The 22,562-nt window shown below is 39.3% G+C and overlaps 2 protein-coding genes across 8 annotated transcripts; both read left to right on the top strand.

Moving 5' to 3' along the window:
- The first annotated feature begins 909 nt into the window (after positions 1 to 909).
- On the top strand, positions 910 to 6,209 carry LOC135626160 (rop guanine nucleotide exchange factor 14-like). Of its 3 annotated transcripts, XM_065131266.1 has the most exons (10): positions 910 to 1,160; positions 1,253 to 1,321; positions 1,576 to 1,634; positions 1,781 to 1,864; positions 2,960 to 3,367; positions 4,099 to 4,253; positions 4,338 to 4,412; positions 4,579 to 4,851; positions 4,954 to 5,301; positions 5,533 to 6,209. In XM_065131266.1, the coding sequence occupies exons 4-10, from the start codon at positions 1,795 to 1,797 to the stop codon at positions 5,881 to 5,883; spliced, it is 1,680 nt and encodes a 559-aa protein (XP_064987338.1). In that variant the 5' UTR covers positions 910 to 1,160; positions 1,253 to 1,321; positions 1,576 to 1,634; positions 1,781 to 1,794; the 3' UTR covers positions 5,884 to 6,209. The 3 variants fall into 3 exon arrangements, with proteins under 3 accessions (XP_064987338.1, XP_064987337.1, XP_064987336.1); XM_065131265.1 differs by lacking the exon at positions 1,576 to 1,634 and having other exon boundaries at positions 1,253 to 1,318; XM_065131264.1 differs by lacking the exon at positions 1,576 to 1,634 and having other exon boundaries at positions 911 to 1,160.
- A 1,037-nt stretch (positions 6,210 to 7,246) lies between these two features.
- On the top strand, positions 7,247 to 21,094 carry LOC135627825 (dual specificity protein kinase YAK1 homolog). 5 transcript variants are annotated; one of them, XM_065134169.1, is made up of 19 exons: positions 7,247 to 8,014; positions 10,659 to 10,858; positions 11,541 to 11,694; positions 11,786 to 11,895; positions 12,023 to 12,092; positions 12,191 to 12,273; positions 12,362 to 12,440; positions 12,557 to 12,597; positions 12,897 to 13,019; positions 14,035 to 14,185; positions 14,271 to 14,385; positions 14,489 to 14,571; positions 14,673 to 14,747; positions 15,067 to 15,141; positions 15,233 to 16,056; positions 16,700 to 16,873; positions 18,196 to 18,464; positions 19,944 to 20,065; positions 20,826 to 21,094. In XM_065134169.1, the coding sequence occupies exons 1-18, from the start codon at positions 7,817 to 7,819 to the stop codon at positions 20,027 to 20,029; spliced, it is 2,910 nt and encodes a 969-aa protein (XP_064990241.1). In that variant the 5' UTR covers positions 7,247 to 7,816; the 3' UTR covers positions 20,030 to 20,065; positions 20,826 to 21,094. The 5 variants fall into 5 exon arrangements, with proteins under 5 accessions (XP_064990241.1, XP_064990239.1, XP_064990243.1 ...); XM_065134167.1 differs by having other exon boundaries at positions 7,247 to 8,032; XM_065134168.1 differs by lacking the exon at positions 19,944 to 20,065 and having other exon boundaries at positions 7,248 to 8,032.
- Positions 21,095 to 22,562: the final 1,468 nt, after the last annotated feature.

Below are 22,562 nucleotides of genomic sequence, written 5' to 3'. Positions count from 1 at the left end.
GGAAAGGCAAGAGATTTCTTTGCTGGATTTGTTGCTACTAGCCGTGTGTCGTTCTTGCTGGAGATTCTAGATTTAAGATCTATCAAATCGTCACAAGTAGGACGTACAATCCTTTTAGTGTTAGTAAAATGCTGATGAGATCTACGATAGCAATTGGAATGTCGCGAAGGATAACTCAGCATGTGCATAGTACGAGTAGAATTGTGTATATATAGGGAGCGCTCTGTTCGGACTGTGGATGTCAACTAATTGAGCAACGTTCGGCCGACTACTGATATGATGTTACAGTGCATTGTTTGCCATGGATGGTGATCAAGACATTGGTTTCCATGATCCTTACTAGTTAGTGCGTTGTTGATCAATGGCCCTATGCAAGACCGCTTCCAGGGGGAGGTTCTGATGATGATGACGGTGGTGGTGGTGATGACAATAATAGCACAATACCTACCACCAAATATGACACAGTGGTCCTTCTTGCCTCCGGATCTACTACACCCATCTTGTTTCTTGTCACTGCCTGTTCTCTGTTTTGCACTGGTTTCATGATTGTGGCTTGATTTCTCACTCCTCATAGATACCACTGAGAAAAAGTGTGAACAAATCTCTCCCTCTTTGGAATGAACATTTTTTTATTGCCAGCAGATCGAACTTGAAGTTTTATTTATTACATAGAAATTAGCTAAACAAAAGACTGCCATCGTGAAGTTGCAGATTAGTAGTAGAAGCCACCAGCTAGCCTCGGTATTTTCGTGTAACATGGTTTGTTTTTATTTATTTATCGAAGGCTTATGTCCGGTCAGGCCAAACCAATTCCCTACGCGGCTATATATTTAATATATAGTGGCATTGAGGTTGGTGCAAACGTGAAGATGGACGGCGTAGGATCCAATGAGAAGGCTGTGTACCGCTTGCAACCTATAAATTAAAACATCAATTTATGCAATAAATCAAATGAAAAATGAAGATGGAGAATACGAGATGGTGGTGGTGGTGGTGGTGATGGTAGTGGGGCATTCATTCTTCCAAACCCCGAGAGAAAACAACCTCTGTCCTCTTCTCCTTTCCTCCGCCGACGGTGTCGCCCCTCCTCCTACACGGAAGCAACCGAACTGAACTACTTTCCATCGAAGGAGATGCGTCGCTGACCGGGGCAAGCTCAGGTGATTTGTTTCTCCCCCCTCCATCGTCTTCTGTATTGTTTCCCTTTTGTGTTCTGTTCCTTCTTTGTTCCATCATCGCTTGTTTGGTGCAGATCTGGCCGTCCTTGGAGGTCCTCGATTAGCATTCCGTCCTGCTCCTCTTGAAGAAGAAGAAGAAGAAGGTTTGCTCTCTTGTGCTATTTTCTCGACATTGTGGGTTATCCAGACGGATTCGAGTAGTGAACACTCCACATTCTTCCTCCTCTTCTTCGAAGGAGGAAAACGGTGGCGATTCGATGAGGCCAAGTCCTGATTTAGTTATTCTTTCATTTCGGCGTTCGATTTTATCATGTCTTCGAAAGTTGGCATCATCATCGGTTTTAAGATTCAAAATTCCCCATCTGCAGCTTTTGATTACTTTCAAATCGATTGGCAGCTTTTCAATTACGTCAAACCTATTGATGGCAGCAGCTTAATGACTTAATAAAGTGGCAGGTGCACGATTACCCAAAAGCCCAGAGCAAAAAATAACAAGCGCCGGATCCCTTTTTCTTCCTTCCTTAGAGTGAAGCTGAAATTAATCTGTACTACTTATGGTTTCAGCAAACGCAATCTTTTGATTTTTGATTTCTCTTGTGCAGGCGGCTCATCAGTCATGAAGAGATTAGCTTGCTGTCGCCGCCGTACCAAAGACTTCAGCCTTGATTTCGAGGAGAAGGAAAACAGTATGTTTCTCTTCTTTCTTCTTACCTTCCGCCGGTTACGAGTTTACTTTCTGCAATTTAGCTTTTGCCCTTCGGTGGATCCCTAAGTCGTTTTCCCATTCCTCCTGTGGGGTTTTGTTGGGTAAAAGGACGGGAGGGATAGTGGTCCATCACTGCATTCTAATTGACAAGACTGCTTAGCAAACAGTGCACCGATGGTGAGAGGAGCGCCGGGTGGTCGCACCGAAGCAAGAGTCTTGTACAATATGCTTATCCGACCTTGTTCGGTGCCGATAATGGCTGTCCGACGCGTAGCTCCTCCCGTACGTGTCAGTCATGTGGAGTATTCATTTACTGAATTATTGAGATGATTTAAAGCAAGGATTCATGGCAGTAACAGCGGACATGAAGGGGGGAGCGGGGCACCCGTTGGATTACAAATTAAAGCTTGAATTCATTTCCAATCTTTGAATTTTAGAACCAGCATAGCTTATCTGGCCGATCATGATTGGTCAATTCGGTTTGGGAATTCAAACTGGTGTTGGAACAGTTATTCTACTGGTGGAGAGAGATTCCTGTCTTCCTCCTTTTCTTGCGGCCGTTCACGTGAACGATGGTGTTGTGCGTCGCAAGGGAAATGTGGGGGACATGTCTACCGTAGGCCTCAAGTCGCTAGGTAATTGACGTTGCTGTGGACCATAGTTGCACTTACACTTTGTAGGCATCTGGTAAACGAGTCTTCTGTACACACCAATGGCCCGTAGGTTACGTGATGAGCCATGTTGGTCTACGGTTGCCCAGACTATTCCTGACGTCTAGATGATCTTTCAGGTCACCATACTGTAAAGATAATAAATGGCTCTTTATCCTCCTGATGTCACGAATCTGGTAGTGCATCTGAAGATTTGCTTACTAGATCTTGCATCTTTTTCAATAAAAACTGTTAAACAGCAAGCAAAAGTGTGAAAACGTGTTACCTGAATTGTTAGGTAACATTTAGAGCTTCAGATCTTTGGTACTAGATGATGCCGTAGATTGCTTATTTTCTGAATTGCACGGCAGCTCTATCAACCATTTTCTCTATGAAATTAGAACCATGAACAAATGTTTCTGCAGGAGTGATGACATATAATGGCCTTGAGAGCTGCATCCTCAACAGCTGCACCTACGACGATGAGAGTGCTGGCGATGGAACGAGTGGAACTAATGGATCTGTAGTCATTGACTCCCCTGATGAGGATGCTTCAAGTTGCTTCTCCAGCAAGGATGCCCTCGGCTCTTCCTTCTCTTCACAGTGCTTGCCCTCGAGCAAGCAGCACTTGCTAGATGAGTTGGATAATCTTAACACCCTGCATCATTTCTGCACTAAAGGAAAGGCACCTGCCGCATACTCAATGGAAGTCTCAGATGTTGAGGTAATGAAGGAAAAGTTTGCAAAGCTGTTGCTTGGTGAGGATGTTTCAGGGGGGGCCAAAGGGATCAGTACTGCTCTTGGGTTATCTCATGCCATTACCAATCTTGCAGGTAATGATGTTATTTCACTTAATAAATGAAATGAGACATTTGTTTGGAGTTTGGACCTTCTGACCACTATTTGGACCTTATGCAACTCGGTTTATTGGCTTATGGGCTGCAGATTGTTGAGCTTGTCTTTTTTGTTTACTGGCCTACACTGTGGTTGGAGTGTCACACATCCAACTTGCTTCTTAAAAATTAATGAGGCTGCATCATATCAGAACTATTTTTTTCTAGTGCCAGCTTTTTGAAATCTGGAGGATAGAAAAATCTAGGTTTGTGGTGTAAAGACAATGAGCTTGAAGATATTACGTATTTGCCTTTAAGATGCTAATTATCTAGTTTCTCCATAAAGCTAAGTTCACATTTCGTTGTGAGATAATAATCATTATCCATGAGACTTGTTGAGTTTATACATGGAGAGCAACTTCTCCACTTTCTAGATCCAAATGCTATTGGGAAATTATAAGTTTGCTGACAGTCCAAAAACTGTTGTATTTCTTAGATGAACATCATCTTCTGAAGTATCTTTGTAATATTTTTAAAGATATAGATTATGTTAAGTTGTGTCCAGCGATTGAATATCAAGGTCAAGTATATGTTATCCAAAATTATTTGGTCATTAATGCAGACTTGGCCAAGTAGTTTTAGGTCATTATCAGAATAAGAAAAGCCTAATATTTTCATGCAATGGGTACTTTGATATTATCTGTTGGTTCTGATTTTTCTTTCCGTTTTAGCATCAATATTTGGGGAACTTTGGAAATTGGAACCCTTATCTGAAGGAAAAAAGAGCAGATGGCGCAGAGAAATGGACTGGTTGCTTTCCCCTACCAACTACATGGTTGAGCTGGTTCCTGCAAAGCAGAATGGCACTGATGGTGGGATGCTAGAGGTGCATTCTTGGTGGCTAAACACACATTATGTAGATTTATATGTTGACATCGACGAAATTTTATTTTCTCTCTACCTTTTGCAGATAATGACCCCAAAAGCTCGTGCAGATGTTCATGTGACACTTCCTGCCCTTCGAAAACTAGACTCGATGCTCATTGTATGCTTGATGTCTATTTTTTTAACATAAATTAATGAAGATTAGATGATTAGCTACATATTGGGCATTGCAAATATAATTGTGCCTTATAATTCTCTATAAAATCTTCTTTCCATGTATGTATATTAAGCTACATGTGCACCATTGAAGAATGACTTGTTTCCAGGAAGTGTTAGATTCAATGGTGGACATGGAGTTTTGGTACGCGGAAGTAGGTGGCAGAGATGATGGATCCAGCCTGCACAATGGTACAAAGAGCAAGAAATGGTGGCTTCCTGCTCCTCGGGTTCCAGAGTCTGGACTCTCCCCTTCCCAAAGAAGAAAGCTTGGTTTCCAGGCTAAATTTGTCCATCAAATCCTGAAAGCTGCCAAATCCATAAATGAACAGGTCTTGGTCCAAATGCCTATTCCCTCTGCCATCAAGGATGCTCTTCCAAAGGCAAGCTTCCAATCTAATTAGTGTACTGCTGGAGACATTAAAGTGTAATTTGTTTTTCATTATTATTGTATTTTTGTCTTCTTTTTTTTCTTTTTCAAACAGTCAGGAAAGGCTAGCTTGGGTGTAGATATCTACCATGCTATTGCTGCAGAATCAATTCCAGTTGAGGAAGTCTTGCTTTCTCTAAACATGGAAACTGAACACAGTGTTCTTGATATGGTAAACCAGTTGGAAGGTGCAGTTTTTGCCTGGAAGCAGAGGATTACTGAAGAAACAATGAAAAAGTCACCAATAAGATACCCATGGTCTTTTGTCAAAGAAAATGGATCAGAGCTTGAGAAGAGGGTAGTCAATTTGGAGAGGGCCGAAGCACTTCTGCATCTTTTAAGAATCAGATTCCCTAACCTCCCCCAATCCTTTATTGATGTCACCAAGGTCCACCACAACAAGGTAATTTCATTTCTTCCGCAAATAATTTTTGCAAAAGGATCTGTTTCCTAACATCGTTAAATTTAACACATACCTGCAAGAAGAAACATAGTTTGATATTTCCATTTCAATCATAACTGTGTTACGATCAACAAAAGCTTATGAACCTTGTTTAGGGTTATATGACGTGCATCAGCCATGTGAAGCGATCTGTTCTCCTTGTTCTTGATGCTTTTGAACTTTTTGTTGCAGGATGTTGGACATGCCATTACCGAAGCCTATTCAAGGGTTCTTGGAGGTTTGGCATTCAGTATCTTGTCAAGGATAGGAGATATCTTTCAAGAGGATGACTTGAAGAATCCCACCACTCCAATTGCCAACCTCAAATTTGATTTCTCATCTAATGTATATCTGGCTGGAATCGCAGAAACACCCCCTGGTCATATTAAGCGGTCTCTAATTGACCAGATGAACACTGTGGATGGGCGTTTTAGCAGCTTCTACATTGGTAAGGCCTCAGAGGAGCTCTTTCTCGATGGCAAGGCCAAAAGAATCACAGTGGTCCCAACCAGCCCATTGAGAAGCCGAACTTGGTGCTACTGAAGGGAAGTCTGTGCAACTCCTTGATATAGCGAGAGATGAGCGGTGAGCAGGTATCATCTCATTATAAGTTCCAAGTGAACACATGATAGGAATAGATAGATAGGCCCAACTGGCAGTCACTCCAAAAATATGCACACTGCGTCCTATTCCAGTCAAATCAATATTCGAGATAAGCCATGTGTTTACACAAATGCGTTGTAACGATGATGCGTCTGCCCGGCCTTTCTACCTACTTTATATTTACATGTTACTTGTTTCTCTGCACTATAATATGTGATCATGTAATGGCTCCTGTGTTTGCTTGCTCTGTATATTTGTTCATTAAATGTGCCTATGACTGGGTTGCGATGGATCGTCAAGCAAAACACGTCGACTGAATTTATCACCGAACGGTGACTGTCACATCTGAACCTAGTTTGCTGTTGTTTCAGCTTTTATTTTTCATCAAAAGGTTTTTCTTTCCTTTGACTAACAGTTGGGATTATCAATTATTTTAGGATTTCCGAAATTGATGTCCGAGGAAGATAAGGAAGAATATTTGTGAAGGTAAAAAATATTGATAATTAAGATTTTATTTTTTAGTAAATATTTTATACATTATTAAGTTTTGATGAAGGAAGAATAAGACATGAGGAATATTTTAGATATTTTTAATTTTAATTCTCTCTGGATTATTGGAATTGAAGTAAAGATAATTCGAGATCTTATAATTGATCTTCAATTTATGATATATATTGATCTTTGATTTCTTTTTTTTTTTTAGTTTCGAAATTTTCTCCTTTCCTCCCAACAAAATTTGGAACTGCATACGTCATGAACGGTGACAGACAGGAGGAACGGAGCGCGGAAGGTAAGCTTACCTATTGGTCAGTAGTCCACGCTGTACGCGTCGCTTGCGTGAAACCAAACACGGGCGCTCGGGACCGACGCGTGTTCACCAGCTTATCTTATTAGCGTCAGCGGTGGGACCCAGCGACGAAGGCTGACGGACGGGATCCCACGGCGGAGGCCGGGAGGCACGACCACGTCCCAACGGTCCAAAACAGTCGGCCAACCGTAGGATTTAGATCATCCCGTCCTCCGGTGATCGATTGCAAGTCCATCTCACCGTTCATCTAATATCCCACAATAATAATATACAATAATAATGATGATGATAAGGGGGTAAAAGGAGAGACAAAAGAGAAAGCGTACTTCCCCCGCCCGCACCCGCTCCAACCCTCTCTCTCCCACTAGACAAAGTTGGGGGCCCACCCCAGACGAGCAAGCATCGACGAAACCGGCGCGTCGGGTATTGTTAACCACGGTTAGTTCGGCCACATATATAACAATATACTGATAATGGATAAAATTGTGGCCAATTTATTGAGTCTCGGTACACGAGAGACCGATGGACGAGCGAGGCGAAGAACGGAGGAGGAAACTTAAATAGTTCTATTTTATTCGAAAGGAAAACAATAGAAAAAGGCGAAAAGGGTAAAAATTCCGAAATCCAGTCCTCGTTCATCCCGGGGAGGAAGGTTTCCTTCTCTGTACTCTTCTCCCCTCCCCTCCCCTCCGCTCTCTCCCCTCTACCATTTCGTTGTTGCCCACCCTCTCCTCCTCTGTATTAATTATTGATATCATCGCCATAGATAACCCTAACCCTCCTCGATTCCGTGTTGCTGCGATCTTCCCGTCCGCTCCGGAATAATTTCTGCACGCCTTTGAGCTCCCGATCCGGTCATTGCCGGCGCCTCCTCCTCCGCCCCGATGCGTCGTCGGAATTGAGGTGATGGGACTGGAATCGTCCGGAGGGATTCGGCGACTAGTGGGTTTGAGTCGGGGAACAGCTGACACGATCCAGGATCTCGGCGGCGCTTCGGCGTGGTAGATTTAGGTCGGGTGGCGCCGCGTGTGCTGATGGTGTAGTAGGGCTGGTCGGTCGGGGGCTATGGCGGAGGTTGATGCCAGCAAGGTGGTGGTGGTGGAGGATGGATCTCGTGATGAGCCGCCCCCCTCCAGCTCATCGTGGAATCCGCTTCGGAAAGCATTCCGCCCGTATGTCTCTCCTTCCCAGTCTTCTACGGCGAGCTCAACACAATCCAGCAGCGGCAGCGGCAGCGGCAGCAGCAGCAGCACCACACTTCGGGTGATCGTCAAGAGACCTGTACTTATTTCCACTGTCGATAACCTTCGTTTAGCTTTTTGCCATAATACCTAAAACTGAGAACAAATATTTCTTCCATGTCTTCTTTTAACAAAACCAATATGAAACAATGCTTTCTTTCCATACTGGTAGATTTGCATCATGAAGAAAGGCATATGAGAGATTTCTCCTATATGAAAACAGATCCTAAAACAAACCCTTATTTAACTTCAACTAAATGCAATGTATCAGCATTTATATCAAAGATAAACAATCCATTCCCATCAGAAATGATTCAACCTGGTGTGGTGCTGTTTACTGAGTGTTTAATACAATAACTTGTTTGTTCAATTTAGATTGACCCTTGAAGTTCTTGCTTTTCAATTACTAATCTTAGGTTTTGTAAGAATAAAGGCATATATCGGTTACATTGATTGACAGGAGAATCATTTGCATTTCAAGAGATTGTCGATCGTAAGAGACCAGTTAATTTTACAATGTGGGAGAAAGAAATATGAAATGTACTACTACTGTTCTGCTGTACCTTGGTTCTAGTAGTTAATGCATACGACCCTGTTACATATCCTGTCCATAATAGCATCATGGTTAAATAAGACCATTTGACCCTAATGACATTGACTTCAAGCAATTAAACATGGTGAGCAACACACTTGTTAACATACCATGAGCACTAAGAAGATCTGCTATAATGGAAAACTTGACGAAAACCTAAGCAGTGAAAACATAAGTTAGGTTGCTTTTTTTTTGGCTTTTTTTTTCAATTGTGACTCTTGTTTTCTCAATCTTTGAAGTGGTTTTCTATGCTAAGATAAGCTTTCTGACATTTCCATGCATGTGTCTAGGCTGCTTTAATCAGATTGAACTATGCATTTATCAAATAATGGCCTTATTAAAATTAGCTATTTATCTATTGTTGTGGCATGTGATAGCCATGTCTTGTAAGAAATCTCTATCATTATCTGATGAGTATTGTTGGACTTCCATAGTTTGTGGCAAGTGATAAAACGGTTCCTGCTGCAAGGAAATGTGACTTGTTTGATGGCTATACAGATAGCTAAGGACATTAGGCATCCATTTAAAGACCGCAAAGAACCTTGTCTTTGGTGTCTGGGCAGTTTAAAAAAGATCTACTTAATGAACTAGACCATATTTGCCATTAAGATGGGAAAGGGGGAAGAGCTTATGTTTTTGGTGATGAGATTGTGAGTAAATCTTCCCTTATTTTCTTAATAACTCTGCTTCAAATACCAGGACACAAAACAAAATTAGGAAAGCTAAGTCCAGCCTAGAAGCAAAAAAGGTGAACTATTTCCAAATTATGATAAATATGTTGTTGTGTGGCACGGTTTAGGCAGCTATTGGTAGTTGGCTATATCTCGTGAATCAGTAACATTTCATAATTTGTTCTGGGCCAATTTGGGACACATACCAACATATGTCCAGTTGTTCAATACATTTTTATTATGTTTATTGCATTATGTGTTATATATATATATATATATATATATATATATATATATATATATATATATATATATATATATATATATATATATATATATATATGAAACAACAGATTCTGGGTATATGTATGTATAATTTGGAAGTTTGACGTACTTATAATGTTTATATATTTTGTTTGAACACCTCTGACAAATCTTTTAAGTTTCATATATGATAATCATAAATTACCCATGTTATACAAAGTATGAAATTATAATGATATAAAAAAAATATACGTGCACAAGTTGTCCTGCTCATGTTGTGTCATATCTTACTTTCATGAGATTTGTCATGTCAGCATATCTGTATTGTATCTAGTCTGTAATATAAGCATTCATATTCATGCTTCATAGGCTAGAATTTGAGAACTAATTTTAAAGGATTGGCAATAGTTGGAAGCTAATAATGCAATTTTGCTTTAATTGTTGTGCTTTAAGAGTTGAATGTCATTAATACAATGGTTGTAGAAATGGTTGGGTGGTAGTGATCTGTGTTGTACACTAGACTGAACTTAGCAATTACCTACAAGGTGATCTTAACTTTAACAGAGTAATATGCAAGGAAGGAGGTGCTAGTTGCCAAAGATGTTTTGGCTGGTTGCTGCCATGGAGCACTGGGTAATGCCAGCCCATCCTGCAGTATGCTGTGCCTCCAATTATGGACGCAAGTGATTTTTGACAATGTCACAATTGTGCAGCACACTTCTACATGCTTGTTAAGTGCCTGCACAATATGTCCTGAACCTTGGACCTTGGTATCTAGAGTCCCCATGTATGGGTAACTCTGAGCTATCTCATATGATTCAAGTTGTTTCTGTGGCTGCTCTTGTTCTTCTAACTGTCTATATTGTTATCATTATGTTCACTTTACTGAATGCAACCATAATTTCCTCATGTATGTTATTTTATATGATGCAAGTGTGGTCATATTATGAATAGTTATTTTGTGAATTTATGAGTTTTTACAGTTAACTGTTGTTTCTCACCCTCATCTTGTAACTACTGAATTATCATACCTTTCCCATCATTTACAACCATGTTGGTGCAAGCTGTTGATTATGGTTCTTTCTAACAAATATCAATGTTTGAACTTTTAAGTACTGATAGCAAATTTGCTTATGCAGCTGGTGACAAGACTGACCAAGGGCCTAGTTGAAACTTATCAAATCTGTAATCCCACATTTAAATATTCAGAGGCAGTGAATCCAAAGCGCTTCCTAACAAATCCTTCAATCGGAGTGCTGAATGATGGCTACGATAATGCAAATTCAGATCTTATCTTACATGTGAACTTTGAGTTGGTCAATTTAGAGAGAAAACGAAGGTTTGGCTCCATTATGATTTTATAGCATTTTTGGTTAGGTTCTTTTATTAATTAAAACTTTGCTTCTTGATATACACTCATAAGATGTTTTTGTGGTTCTCTGATGTTAAAACCATGAAGGCCCTGAACAACTCTGGTTATGTTTGGGGTTTCAGCAGGTACGACTTGTAGTTGTAGTGTTCCACAAATCTGAACGATAGATTTTTTATTGCTGTAAGAATAGTGAAAAGAAAAACACCAGCTATCTGTTTTTTACTTTGAATATCGATATTGTACTATAAATAATCACTTATAGAAAGTGCTTCATAACATGGTCGATCCTAAGACCTAAAAGAAATTTAAGATCAAGGTTCTTTTTTGTGAAACTGACTTGTATAGGGGATTAATTAGTCCAAAAGTGAATCTGATTAAGGAATTACTTTTCAGAATATGAAGACGTATGAGTGTTTGGGTGCTTTGAATATTACTTGAAAGGAGGGACTATACTTTGTGCAAATTCTAGCTCATCAATTGAATCCCTAAATTTTGAACCGTTCTTGGAGTTTGACATTCAACAAGCAATGAGTTTGCAATTAATGCCTTCACTATGATTGCATTCCAGTTAGTTTGTTGATATCTAAAGTAATGCATTATCAAATGATTTTTTCATAAACTTGGTTATAGTTTTCTTTCTGGATTTTAGGTATACTGTCAAGGATATGCTTGGCCAAGGGACCTTTGGACAGGTTGCCAAATGCTGGGATTTGGAGACCAACAATTATGTTGCTGTGAAGATAATAAAAAACCAGCCTGCTTATTATCGGCAGGCAGTGGTTGAAGTCTCTATTCTGCACATGGTAAATAATATGAGGGGCAGTAGGTGTGTGCATATTGAGTTTATGAATGGAAAGTCATAATCACTATGCTTCTTTATATTGCTCCATGCAGTTGAATCAGAAGTTTGATCCTGATGATAAACATCACATTGTCCGCATCCTTGATTATTTTGTATTTCAGCGACACCTGTGCATATCCTTTGAAATGCTTGGCTCAAACCTGTAAGCTGTCTCTGATATATATATATATATATATATATATATATATATACAGCAATCAAATTTTGGTGTTAATGATGAATGATTTTGCTATGTTTATGAATCTGATATGCACTTATCATCTCTGTAGGTATGAGCTAATTAAAATGAACCACTTCAAAGGTTTATCATTAAACATTGTGCAGATGTTCTCAAAACAGGTGAGCTGATTTCAAGTCAAGTGTACAAACATTTCCAGCTTCGGTTTATAAAATTCATTTCTCATTATTGATTCATGCACTTTTATGTCAATCCTTAGATTTTGCGCACATTGGTTGTCATGAAAGATGCTGGCATAATACACTGTGACATGAAGCCAGAAAACATACTTATATCTACAAGGTGAGCTGCTAATTGTAACACCAGGGCAGGATTTTTTTGGATTTTATTTGTTTGTTGAACCTTGATTCTTAATTCTTGAATTCCACAGTGTGAAGCCAACAGAAATAAAGGTTATTGATTTTGGATCAGCCTGTATGGAGGGTCGGACAGTGTACTCATATATTCAGGTGCTCTTGCTGCCTCATCAGAGTCTTACATGCAATTTTCTATCTGAAGAGTTACAGATATAAAAAGTACTGTATATGTGTGCTTATCATGCAAGGCTTGTTCCTGTGTATTGCAGAGTCGTTACTACAGGTCTCCGGAAGTTCTTCTGGGTTATCCGTATCCTTTCTGGCATACTACTTAATTTGGTTACTATTCTTTCATTTTTGGGAAAAAATTGTTTGATCTTGCATTTCGGTTTTCTCCTTGTTCCTTTTGCATCACAATATTGAGCTTAATTTTCTTATTGAGTGATGATACCAGATTGTGAGTGTTATTCTTCTGTGGATTATTCATGATATATGTAGGTGGCAGTAGAATTCTATTTGGCAAAGTGTATGTGGCTCTTCATCAATATCATCTTGGTTAATTGCTTGTAATCATTGTGTAAAAAGTATCATGCTTAACATTTCTGTCAGATATACAAGCTCGATTGATATGTGGTCGTTCGGATGTATTGTTGCTGAACTGTTTCTAGGATTGCCTTTATTTCCTGGAGCTTCCGAATATGATCTACTGAAGCGGATGATACAGATACTGGGGTAGGTCTTATAAGTTCTTTGTTTAAAGCATCTAGTAGCTAAGCAGTAGGACTCTTCGCAATGTTGAATACATTTTCACACTGTTATAAGAATATCTTGACAACTGTTGTTTTTTCATTTATTGTGGCGGTGGTGCATGATTCATGATTGTGATGATAGAGAGGAATTTGAATATATTATGAATCATATTAGTAAAAAGACTTACTACACTTAGATTGCAAATGGCAATTCTTTTTTAGACCGAGTAACAAGCCCACATATGTATTAGCTGATTAAATTCATATTTGGTTTATATGGACTACTGGTTGTTATCTTCATAGGAAGTCATAACAAGTTATTGCCAAATTTGCAGGATCTTATAACAAGTTTGCCTTGTTATTATCCTCCTAAATTGGTCTTATTAATTTGATTATTGAAGTGCGGAACAGAATTGAGTTGATTATTCTAATATGACACTCTGTCAAGTTAAGTTTTGAGTTAGGTGGTTGAAGTATATACTGGATGGATTGAGAATATAAAATTAGGCTGACAGGTTCATGTGTACATCAGCATGTTCCTTATATTGGATGTGGGTTGTCATGACCCTTGATGAGTCATTGTTCTCACGTTGGAACTGGTAACAACATCAAACCTCATGTCGTGTGCATTGATGATCCAACGTAAGGCAGCTAAGGTTTAAGTTGAGTGTGTCAGGTTTAGTTTTGTGTTTAGTTTCTTTCAGTCTTCAGATTAAATTGAATGAGTTCTTGGTTCAAAATTCTTTTCTATTTTAGGTATTTTAATTATCTTTCCTCATTCTTAATCTGATTTCTCCCAGCCATTTAGCTCTATCATCACCTATGTTGAAGATTGTTGTAGATAGGGAACATCTGAAAAAGGATGTAACAAATTGGTGTTAGACATTCATTTAACTTTATATGCAATTGTTCTTTGTGTAGTTTTTTGTTTGATAGCTGAAATCATCTCAAGACCTCAAGTTGCTAATGGTGTATTTGGTATTTTGCTATCTCCACAGTGGGCAACCACCTGATAATTTGCTTAGGGATGCAAAAAATACCAGCAAGTTTTTTAAGCATGTTGGAAGTATTTATCGTTTGGAGCATGAAGAGACATCCGAGGAAGTTACTAGTGCTTACCGAGTTTTAACTGAGGAGGAATTTGAAGCAGTGAGTTATGGAAATTTTATAATAAATAATGTTGTGTTTCTTTTCTATTCTCATGCTTTCTTTTTGTCTCCTGATATCTCTAAAGAGAGAATCAAAAAGGCCATCAATAGGAAAAAACTACTTTAATCATGTAAAGCTGGAAGATATCATCGCCAACTACCCTTACAGAAAAAACTTGCCAGAGGAAGAAATCATAAGAGGTTTGATTTTTTTTTAATTTCACAATTTATATTACTGCATAGAGTTTTTGCAAATGCCGAATAGCATTATCTTCTTTTATCTAAATAAGTAACTTTTCTGCAGAAAGTTTAACTCGCTTGGCGTTGGTTGATTTTTTGAGGGGCCTTGTTGAATTTGATCCAGGAAAACGGTGGTCTCCCTTACAGGTTCTTAATCTAAATTTAATTTTCTTATGCCATTTAGCTTATAGAGTTAAATTATCTACTCCAATTTGATGCAATTATGTATATTATATGCTCATCCTCAGGCTTCAGGTCACCCATTTGTCACTGGAGAACCATTCAGATGTCCTTATAAGCCTCCCCCTGAGTCTCCAAGAATTGTAAGTGAACTCTTTTAGAACCTTACGATATCTACATTCGTTGAGGTCCCTGCATATTTAAGTTAAGCCACCTAGCTTTCCTTTATAAAAGTCTTGCATGATCTGATGCTTGTACTCTATTAATTTGATGCTAGAGTTTTATTAGCACTTTTTAGTATGTTCACCTGTTTATCTATGTGACTATGGTAACTAATCTTTAGGAACTTAGTGATGAGTCTCTGATGCTTCTAGCTTCTCCATGCTACTAAATATATGTGAGACATTTTACAGGAATTGACTGTCAGATACTGAGCTTAATACCTTGCTTTCTGTTTTTTAGCCTGTAATTCATACTGTAACAGTAGACCACAATCCAGGAGGTGGTCATTGGCTGGCTGCTGGTCTTTCACCCCAGGTCATTGTAAAACCATTTTGTCATTTGTGAATGCTATTTGTTTGTTTTCATTTGATGTCCTGTCTGAGCTTGCAATTTTTTCACTTTTTAGGTTTCGAGCGTTAACAAGTGTTTACCACTCAATAGCCCTCACTTTCACAAGGTACCCATGTCTTATGGCAGTAGCTATGGCAGCTTGGGGAGCCATGGTAGCTATAATGATAATACAGGTCTTGGGAGCAGTTACGGAAGCTATGGTGACATTAACAGTGTGCATGCCTATAATTCACCGGTAGGTCCATGTGGATTCAATATGCATGTGCAAGTTGGCGGACCATTCCTTGGATCTAGTCCAGATGCTAGACATAGATCTCAGCTGTCTCATGGAACTGGGTTTGGTGTTAGTCCTTACGGAGGTCTGGGACCAATGTCTCTCGGAGCCAGTCCCTCACAATTCACTCCTCCAAGCTCACAGATGCAGATTTCATCTGCTTCTCCTGGAAAGTATGGTCCAACTTCTCCTGTGAGAGGCAGTATTCGTGGTATCTCTTTGGGTAAAGCAGCTGCGGTTGGCCAGTACAATAAAAGAACTTGGGGCTACCCAACAATCTGCATGCAGCCTTATGGAAGTGCCGATCATGGACCAGGATTTTGTGGTGATGGCATGAGTTGTAGCCAACCTGATGCTCAGTTCCGAGGACACGGTGGTTCTCCTCATTCTGCAATTTCATCTTCCAGTCATTCTAACTGGTGGCAACAGATGGGTGGAGGGAATGGCTTGTCTTCGAGCCTCAATTCAGCCAATCAGAAGAGTTATCCAGCCCCTCAAGCTCAAAATTCCTTTGTGGCCTCTTCACACAGCTTGGAAGTTCCATGTGATAAACCAGAAGGCAGTTCATCGCTGCCTGATCCTGCAGATTGGGATCCCAATTATAGGTAAGTTGCAACCTGGATGCCTGTTTTGTATTGCCTACTTACAGTGCATTCCAGAACTTGAGCATTTGCTTCCTTAACCCTCCTCATTGGCTTGTAAGCTTTGGTTCAATACATGTGCAAGTTGCATGGAAGAAAAATGACAAAAAATTTACTAGAAGATAATAGTATCACTGAACCTTTAGAAGAAAAATCATTATGACAAGATGGTTACCAGCTGCTGAGTACAAGAATTGGATAGTTCATCTTTGAGGATTTAGAGAATCCTACTTATTTTATTTTCTGTAGAAACTGTTTTCTTTAAGTTAAAGACTGTCTCCTGGCTTCTTTTGTTAAAATGCATAGTCGGTGTTCTTTTAGTATGACTGAATTTGTAACATACCCATATTATTCATAAACTTGATTATATTATGTTTCATTTTATGTTTCTGGACAAGTTTAACTTTACAAACTTCTATATATATACATTTCAAACAATTTTTTGTATTTATGTCAAAGTGTCAAACATCGTGTCAATAGATTGCCTTGTTGTTCAGTTATGTCTGCTTTGTTTATAATAATCTTGGCATGTTGTCATATCCAGTTAACCTATGCATGTTTTTCTTTTAATTTCATATACTTCAATGTCCCTTTTCTTTTTTTCCAGTGATGAATCCCTTTTGCAAGAGGATAATGCAGAAGTCAGCTCCCTGAATTCAGAATTTGCAAATTGTGTACGTCTTACTGACCCATCAGATGAGGCCGTACTAACTAGTGGAATTGGCAGATATGCCCATAACCAAGCTCATCCAAGCACAAAATTCTTATCATCAAATCAAAGGTATGAACACCATCTATTTCCCTTGGTTGTCATCTATATGCATTTTTGGAGTTAAGGATATTTTAGTTGGAAAGATTAGTATCTTGAATTTAATATCTCTGATTATTAAGCAAGGATTCAGATGATTTTTGCAGTTCAGTAGGGCAACATGTGCCACACAGTACCACCCCTACTGCATCATGTCATGCCTGACACGGTCGTGCTCCCTGGCTTTATCTAGTAGCATCACATGTGGCTCCCACACTTCTCTGCACCAAAATATGTATTAGTCACTGGTCACTGCATGTAGGGATGCTCAGATGCAGATAAACCATGTCCGTGATTGAAGTTGCCTCATCACCTAGCAATGGTTTATGTTGGTTCTTTGTAGACACTGCCTGACTCTAGTGTAATTGAATCTTGGCTAGTCAATTTCATGTGTAAAATTATTTAAAATTTTAGATCTATGAAGAAAATATTTATTGTTTGGAAGAAGTTGCTAAGTTATGAACTTAATTTTAAAGTGGCAGATTTTTTTCTTGTATGGCTCTTGATTTTTTAGGAGGAAGATATTCTTTTCCACGTATACTCTAGTTTTCCTTCTATTATCCCCGTTCAATAAATCTGTTGTAACGTCTGGTACCGAGTAATGAGTTCCTGCCTTTAGCCAATTACAAAACAATTTGATGAGATTGAGACTTGCTCACTAGCACACATTTTCGTTATTGGTTCTTTGTTCTATCTTATTTTCATTCCCATGCTTCTACAAATTCAATATTGCAGGAATAGAAACCCCAATTAAGATACAGAAATGGACCTATTCTCATTGATTTTTGGTTTACTAAATCCCATGGTTTAGGTAAGCCATCAACATTTTTCATTTGATATGATTCAAACCATTTTGACATTTGTCCTAGCATGGATTAGTGTCCTGGAAGTTTGAAAATTAAAAAATGTTGAAAATATAATGTGATTCAGATTTGTCATCTAGTGGTCTATCTCAAGTTTCATGTCATTTTATCATTTGTGCTACACTTTGTAGAAAAATTGGTGGCAAAGATACTGGTGACTTAGGGGAGTGAAAAAATGTTAAATCTTAAGATGCTACTAGTGCATATTTTATTATGTATTTGATTATTTGGTGTAATTGCATAAGGGTGCGACAACACTATCCTGTGCAATGTGCCACTTGTGTCAGAGTGCACCTGTATCTTATTTTTGTAATTTGATGGTTGGTATGAATTGTTAGGTATAATCATAGTTTTATATTCTCCACCATCTGCTTTTAATTTTTCTCCTCAATGAAATGGAATACATTTCTGTCTTTTCCTGTTTGATTACAGAACAGATGGTCTTTGTCAGACATATTCATTTGCTGAGAATTACCCTTCTACTTCCCATGAAATACGAGGTGGGAATGGTCGTCCACCTCAATTCTTGCAAAACTTTCCAAGCCGTTTTGGCCAGCAATCTGTTCATAGGTACAATTACATGAATTCAACTATGCATGGTGAAAGAAGTCATCAATATGGCCAGCCAGCTTATTCAAATTACAACAGAGCAGATTCTCATTCTTCAGCAAATGCTATGTTTAGCAATAGTATGCCATGGGGTAATCATACAGCTTAGTCTAAAGTTTTCCTCTTTTATCAAGTTGATACCATTGCCACTGGTTTCTTGCTTTCTGATGTTGCTTGTTTATAAATGAAACTTCTTGTGCAATTTGCTATACATCTCAGTTGGTTTATTTGAAGAATTGGCCATTCAAAGTGCAGCAGGATAGTTCTGTTGTTTCTGAAGATAGGAAATGTAACATGCAGATATCTGCAACAATATATTGGTGTGGGATATTGTTGACTGTAGGATTACACTAGCAAATTGGATATAGGAACACTTTCAGAGAAGGGACTAGATATGATGATTAGGAGAATTAACACAATTTGTTTACATGAACTAAGCAGGTATCAAAGAAGTATGGGAAGATTGATAGTATTAGATATAAAAGAATTGGTACACAAAGAAAGGAGGTTATATATAGAAAAGTCGGTACTATTGTAGGTAAGGATCATAGTGAGTGTCTAATTAAAGTTTCTTGATGATCTAACCCAACTTGACAAAATCATAGTATGGCAAGGAATGCCTGAATCTGCTTTCAACCAAAACCTAGCCAAATCGGATCTGGTTGGTAGGCTGCCACACTTGATCCATGTTTTGTTCTTGGAGGGTGGAAAGGTGACACAAACTTAGAATACACTGGCATTTTCAGTCTGTTGGTTATATCACCTTTGGCATTTTCAAGCTGTTAGACTGTATCACTGCTGACCTCTGCTGTGGATGAACTCTCAACAAGGCAGCTGATCCCATATGCTTCATGAATTTTAATCCACTATGAAATGAGAAGAAAATTTTCATGTCTAATAGAAGGAAAATAATACAGAGTAAGCAATTAACTTCAGGCACCTTAATGGAAGTTGGTTAGGGGTTTTGAATTCCATAATCTTGGTGGCAAAAACTTCAAGCATGTATACTGACCTGCTTTACACCACTATTATTTTCTAATGTAAGGTATAAATTTATCATCGCATCATTTGGTACATAATATTTCACATCTAAGTCTATACTACATTGGCTTTGTTATTTGATAGTAAAAAACCATGTTTGAAGCTTATAGTCTTTGATCGCCACCTGGGAAGTCTATATAAACCTTGATTTAAGTCCGGTGTGGAACTTACAAGAAAATCATCTCCTCTAATCAATACAGTAGAGTTAGAGATTACAAATTACGATGGTTATTTCATATATAGTCATCATGGCTTTTCATGCATATCTTACACATGGCCAGTATTTGCATGAATGCAACTAATTTTAGATGTTCCACCAGTACCCAGGGTGTACCCTTCATTGTAATATTGCTTTTTATAATTGTTTGTAATTATTTTCTTTCTAGACTCTTACCATGGCTAGAGTAATTATAGGAGTTGCTTCTTGATCACTAAAAACAAAAAGGTAAGCTTCTTTGACCATCCTCTTTTGCCTAATGTTGGGAAAGAATTTCGGGAGCTTTCTTGATCTTAAATTTTGCTACATATAGCCAATCCATATGAGGATGGTGTCTACATGAAGAGGGCAATCTTTGTTTCATCAGTCAAGCCTATGGATTGTCAGACTTTTTTCTGATTACTAGAGGGCTTGTCATCCTTTGAACTGTACCAGGTATATGCATCTTTCTGAGATGATGGGGCATTGTCATGTTCTGGAGAAAATAGTCACAAAAAGATGAGTGACCTTTTCTTTTTCTTAATCTTTTACTAATTTACTATAAGGCAATGAATTATGACAATTTTGCAGCTGGCAAAGTTGTTAGCAAATATATATTAGTTTAAAAATTGTATATTTTGTATAACATATGGGTTTTCACATTTAAGATTTATGTGACAGTAGGCTACATGGTTGAGTTCTTTAGTTTTTGGATGAACCAAGCCTCTTATAAAATTTTTTTTAATGTCATGTCTGAGAGTGAGCATTATTTTAGTTGTACAGAGTCCTGACAATTAGATACATTTTGGTCATTGAAGCGATTGCGAGTTGGATTATTTATGGATTGTAACCATTAGCGCATGTTAATTACAGTAGGACGTAGTTTATTATTCGATCAAGTTGTCCAATGTACATCCTCTTTGTATGGTTCACTTTGAATCTCATCTCCCATTCTTGTAAACTGGGAGCAACTAGCTATATATGCCCATGTTGATGTTAAATCGGTGTGATCTGTTTTTCTTTGCCTCGTCCGGGTGACACCAATAGGATATCACTAGAAATGAAATTTACATGTATTTTTAATCCATATGGCTAGAAAACAGCTTTTATTACCCATATTTTTGCACCCTTTTGTATGTCAGTGCCTCTTAGTCGCTTCTGATTTGGGTTTTCCTATTGAGGATTAACTTTTTTTTTTTGGCTGGTTGGACTACAGGAGGAAGGGTTGGACATTCCATGGCGACGACCCTACCGACATCCCATTCGAAAAAGGACTATGGAAAGATCTGATGCTGTCAACCATATCTGTTTGCCCGGAACTGAAAATTTCTACTTGGAAATTCCAATTCCAGCTGCCTTGCCTTGCTTGTGTTGCTTGTGACAGTCCTTGATGGGGTTGCTGATACACTGTGCTTTTCACAAATATATAATGTTATGGTCATGGGAACACATTGCATTTTATATGATCTTGATGTTTCAACTCCATGCGACTGTCTCTTTACTTTTGCTGCCAAATTGCATAATAGGTGATTAATTGTATAAATGGATTTGTCTGACATAATCTGAGTTTTCTTCCTGCACTGACAGGTGCGACAAAGAGGCGGCTATAACAGATTAGGGGCGTGATGGACTATACCGTTAGACAGGATTTCATTTTAACTGAGCTTCAACCTGGCGACCTATAAAAGTAAGTTTCCGTAATCTTATGTATTGTGAACAGCCTCTGTGGCCGGTTGTTTGCTGCCTTGGTTGACCACAGTGGTGGTGGCCGCCGATGATGTTCGTGTTCGTTTCAGCCTCCCCCTATTAGATAGATAGATAGATAGATAGATAGAGAGCTCGTCCATTTGCTGGTGTCGCTTCGGGCACTTTATTACCCAGAAACGTCGGAACGTCGGGTGAGTGGGTGAGAGCCGGGATGTCATGACCTTAGCTGGAATTGCCTAAGGCGTGGGGCACACTTGTGGCCAAAGACGCGAACTTAACTTGTGTTGCCTAAGTCGCGAGTCACCCTTGTGGCAAAGACGCGAACTTAGCTTGCGTTGCCTAAGTCGTGCTTCGCCCTTGCGATCTTGCTCCGCAAGGATCAGCCCACTTTGTAACCTCTCGCAGGTCCCGAAGGACCTGTAAAAGAGAAAGAGAGTTAGATCGAAAGAACGAGCAACGGATAAGTCCCGAAGTCTCGCGAAAAGGAAAGCTTTACAAGCAATTCGTCGAACACCTTGTGTGCACAAGAGAAAAGAGGGAGAGGGAGAAAAACAAGGCTTTCAAGGATGAACGAACAGCTACAAGCCCACAAACAGTCGCTCACCTGGTCCCGGGCGCAAAACCAAGTTCCCGTAAAGGTCACGTGCGAACTTGCGAAAGAGTGTTCAACGCCCGGTATATAACCGAAGTCCCATCCAGCCATGTGCCACCCGGGGGGTTCCTGGGGTCTGAGATGGCTGACATTTTGGTGAGCGGAGGCAGCTCTCCGCTCACCTCCCGCGGCACGCGAAAACGGAGCTGTTTTGGGCTGTTTTGCTCGGTTCGGTGAGCAGTCGCTTTGCAACGCTGCAGCTTGTTCGAACTTACATATTTACAAGCAAAATGACCCAAAACCATAGGAAAACATGATGTCAAGCAGCTGTACATGCGGGTGTGAGCGACGAACGGTTCGTTGAACAGAGTTGTTGCGGGTGCGCGACGACCGTTCGTGACATTCTCTCCCACTTAAACTGTCGACGCCCTCGTCGACGCTTGTTGGTAGTTGTTGATGACTTCTTCTTCATGTCGCAGGGCATCTTCAGGCTCCCAACTGGCTTCAGTTCGGGGAAGCTTTCGCCACTTCACCAAGTACTCTGTCTGCTCCGCTCCGTTGGGTAGCTTTATCTTACGATCCGCTAGAATGGTTTCCACTCGCTTCTCGTAGGAGGCTGTGATGGGAGGAAGCCGAGTTGGAACACTTCGAGAG

The sequence above is a fragment of the Musa acuminata genome, chromosome BXJ2-11 (genome assembly GCF_036884655.1).
Source record: "Musa acuminata AAA Group cultivar baxijiao chromosome BXJ2-11, Cavendish_Baxijiao_AAA, whole genome shotgun sequence".
In the NCBI taxonomy this organism is placed as follows: Eukaryota; Viridiplantae; Streptophyta; class Magnoliopsida; order Zingiberales; family Musaceae; genus Musa; species Musa acuminata.
This window is presented reverse-complemented; position numbering and strand designations above follow the sequence as displayed.

Bases quoted from the DNA above. Each gene is read 5' to 3' on its own strand.
- LOC135626160 (XM_065131265.1), top strand. From the start codon at position 1,795: ATGAAGAGATTAGCTTGCTGTCGCCGCCGTACCAAAGACTTCAGCCTT. The intron at 3,368-4,098 runs GTAATGATGTTA...TTTCCGTTTTAG, and splicing joins TGCCATTACCAATCTTGCAG to CATCAATATTTGGGGAACTT. The intron at 4,254-4,337 runs GTGCATTCTTGG...TACCTTTTGCAG, and splicing joins CTGATGGTGGGATGCTAGAG to ATAATGACCCCAAAAGCTCG.
- LOC135627825 (XM_065134167.1), top strand. From the start codon at position 7,817: ATGGCGGAGGTTGATGCCAGCAAGGTGGTGGTGGTGGAGGATGGATCT. The intron at 12,598-12,896 runs GTATCCTTTCTG...CATTTCTGTCAG, and splicing joins GAAGTTCTTCTGGGTTATCC to ATATACAAGCTCGATTGATA. The intron at 14,572-14,672 runs GTTCTTAATCTA...GCTCATCCTCAG, and splicing joins AACGGTGGTCTCCCTTACAG to GCTTCAGGTCACCCATTTGT.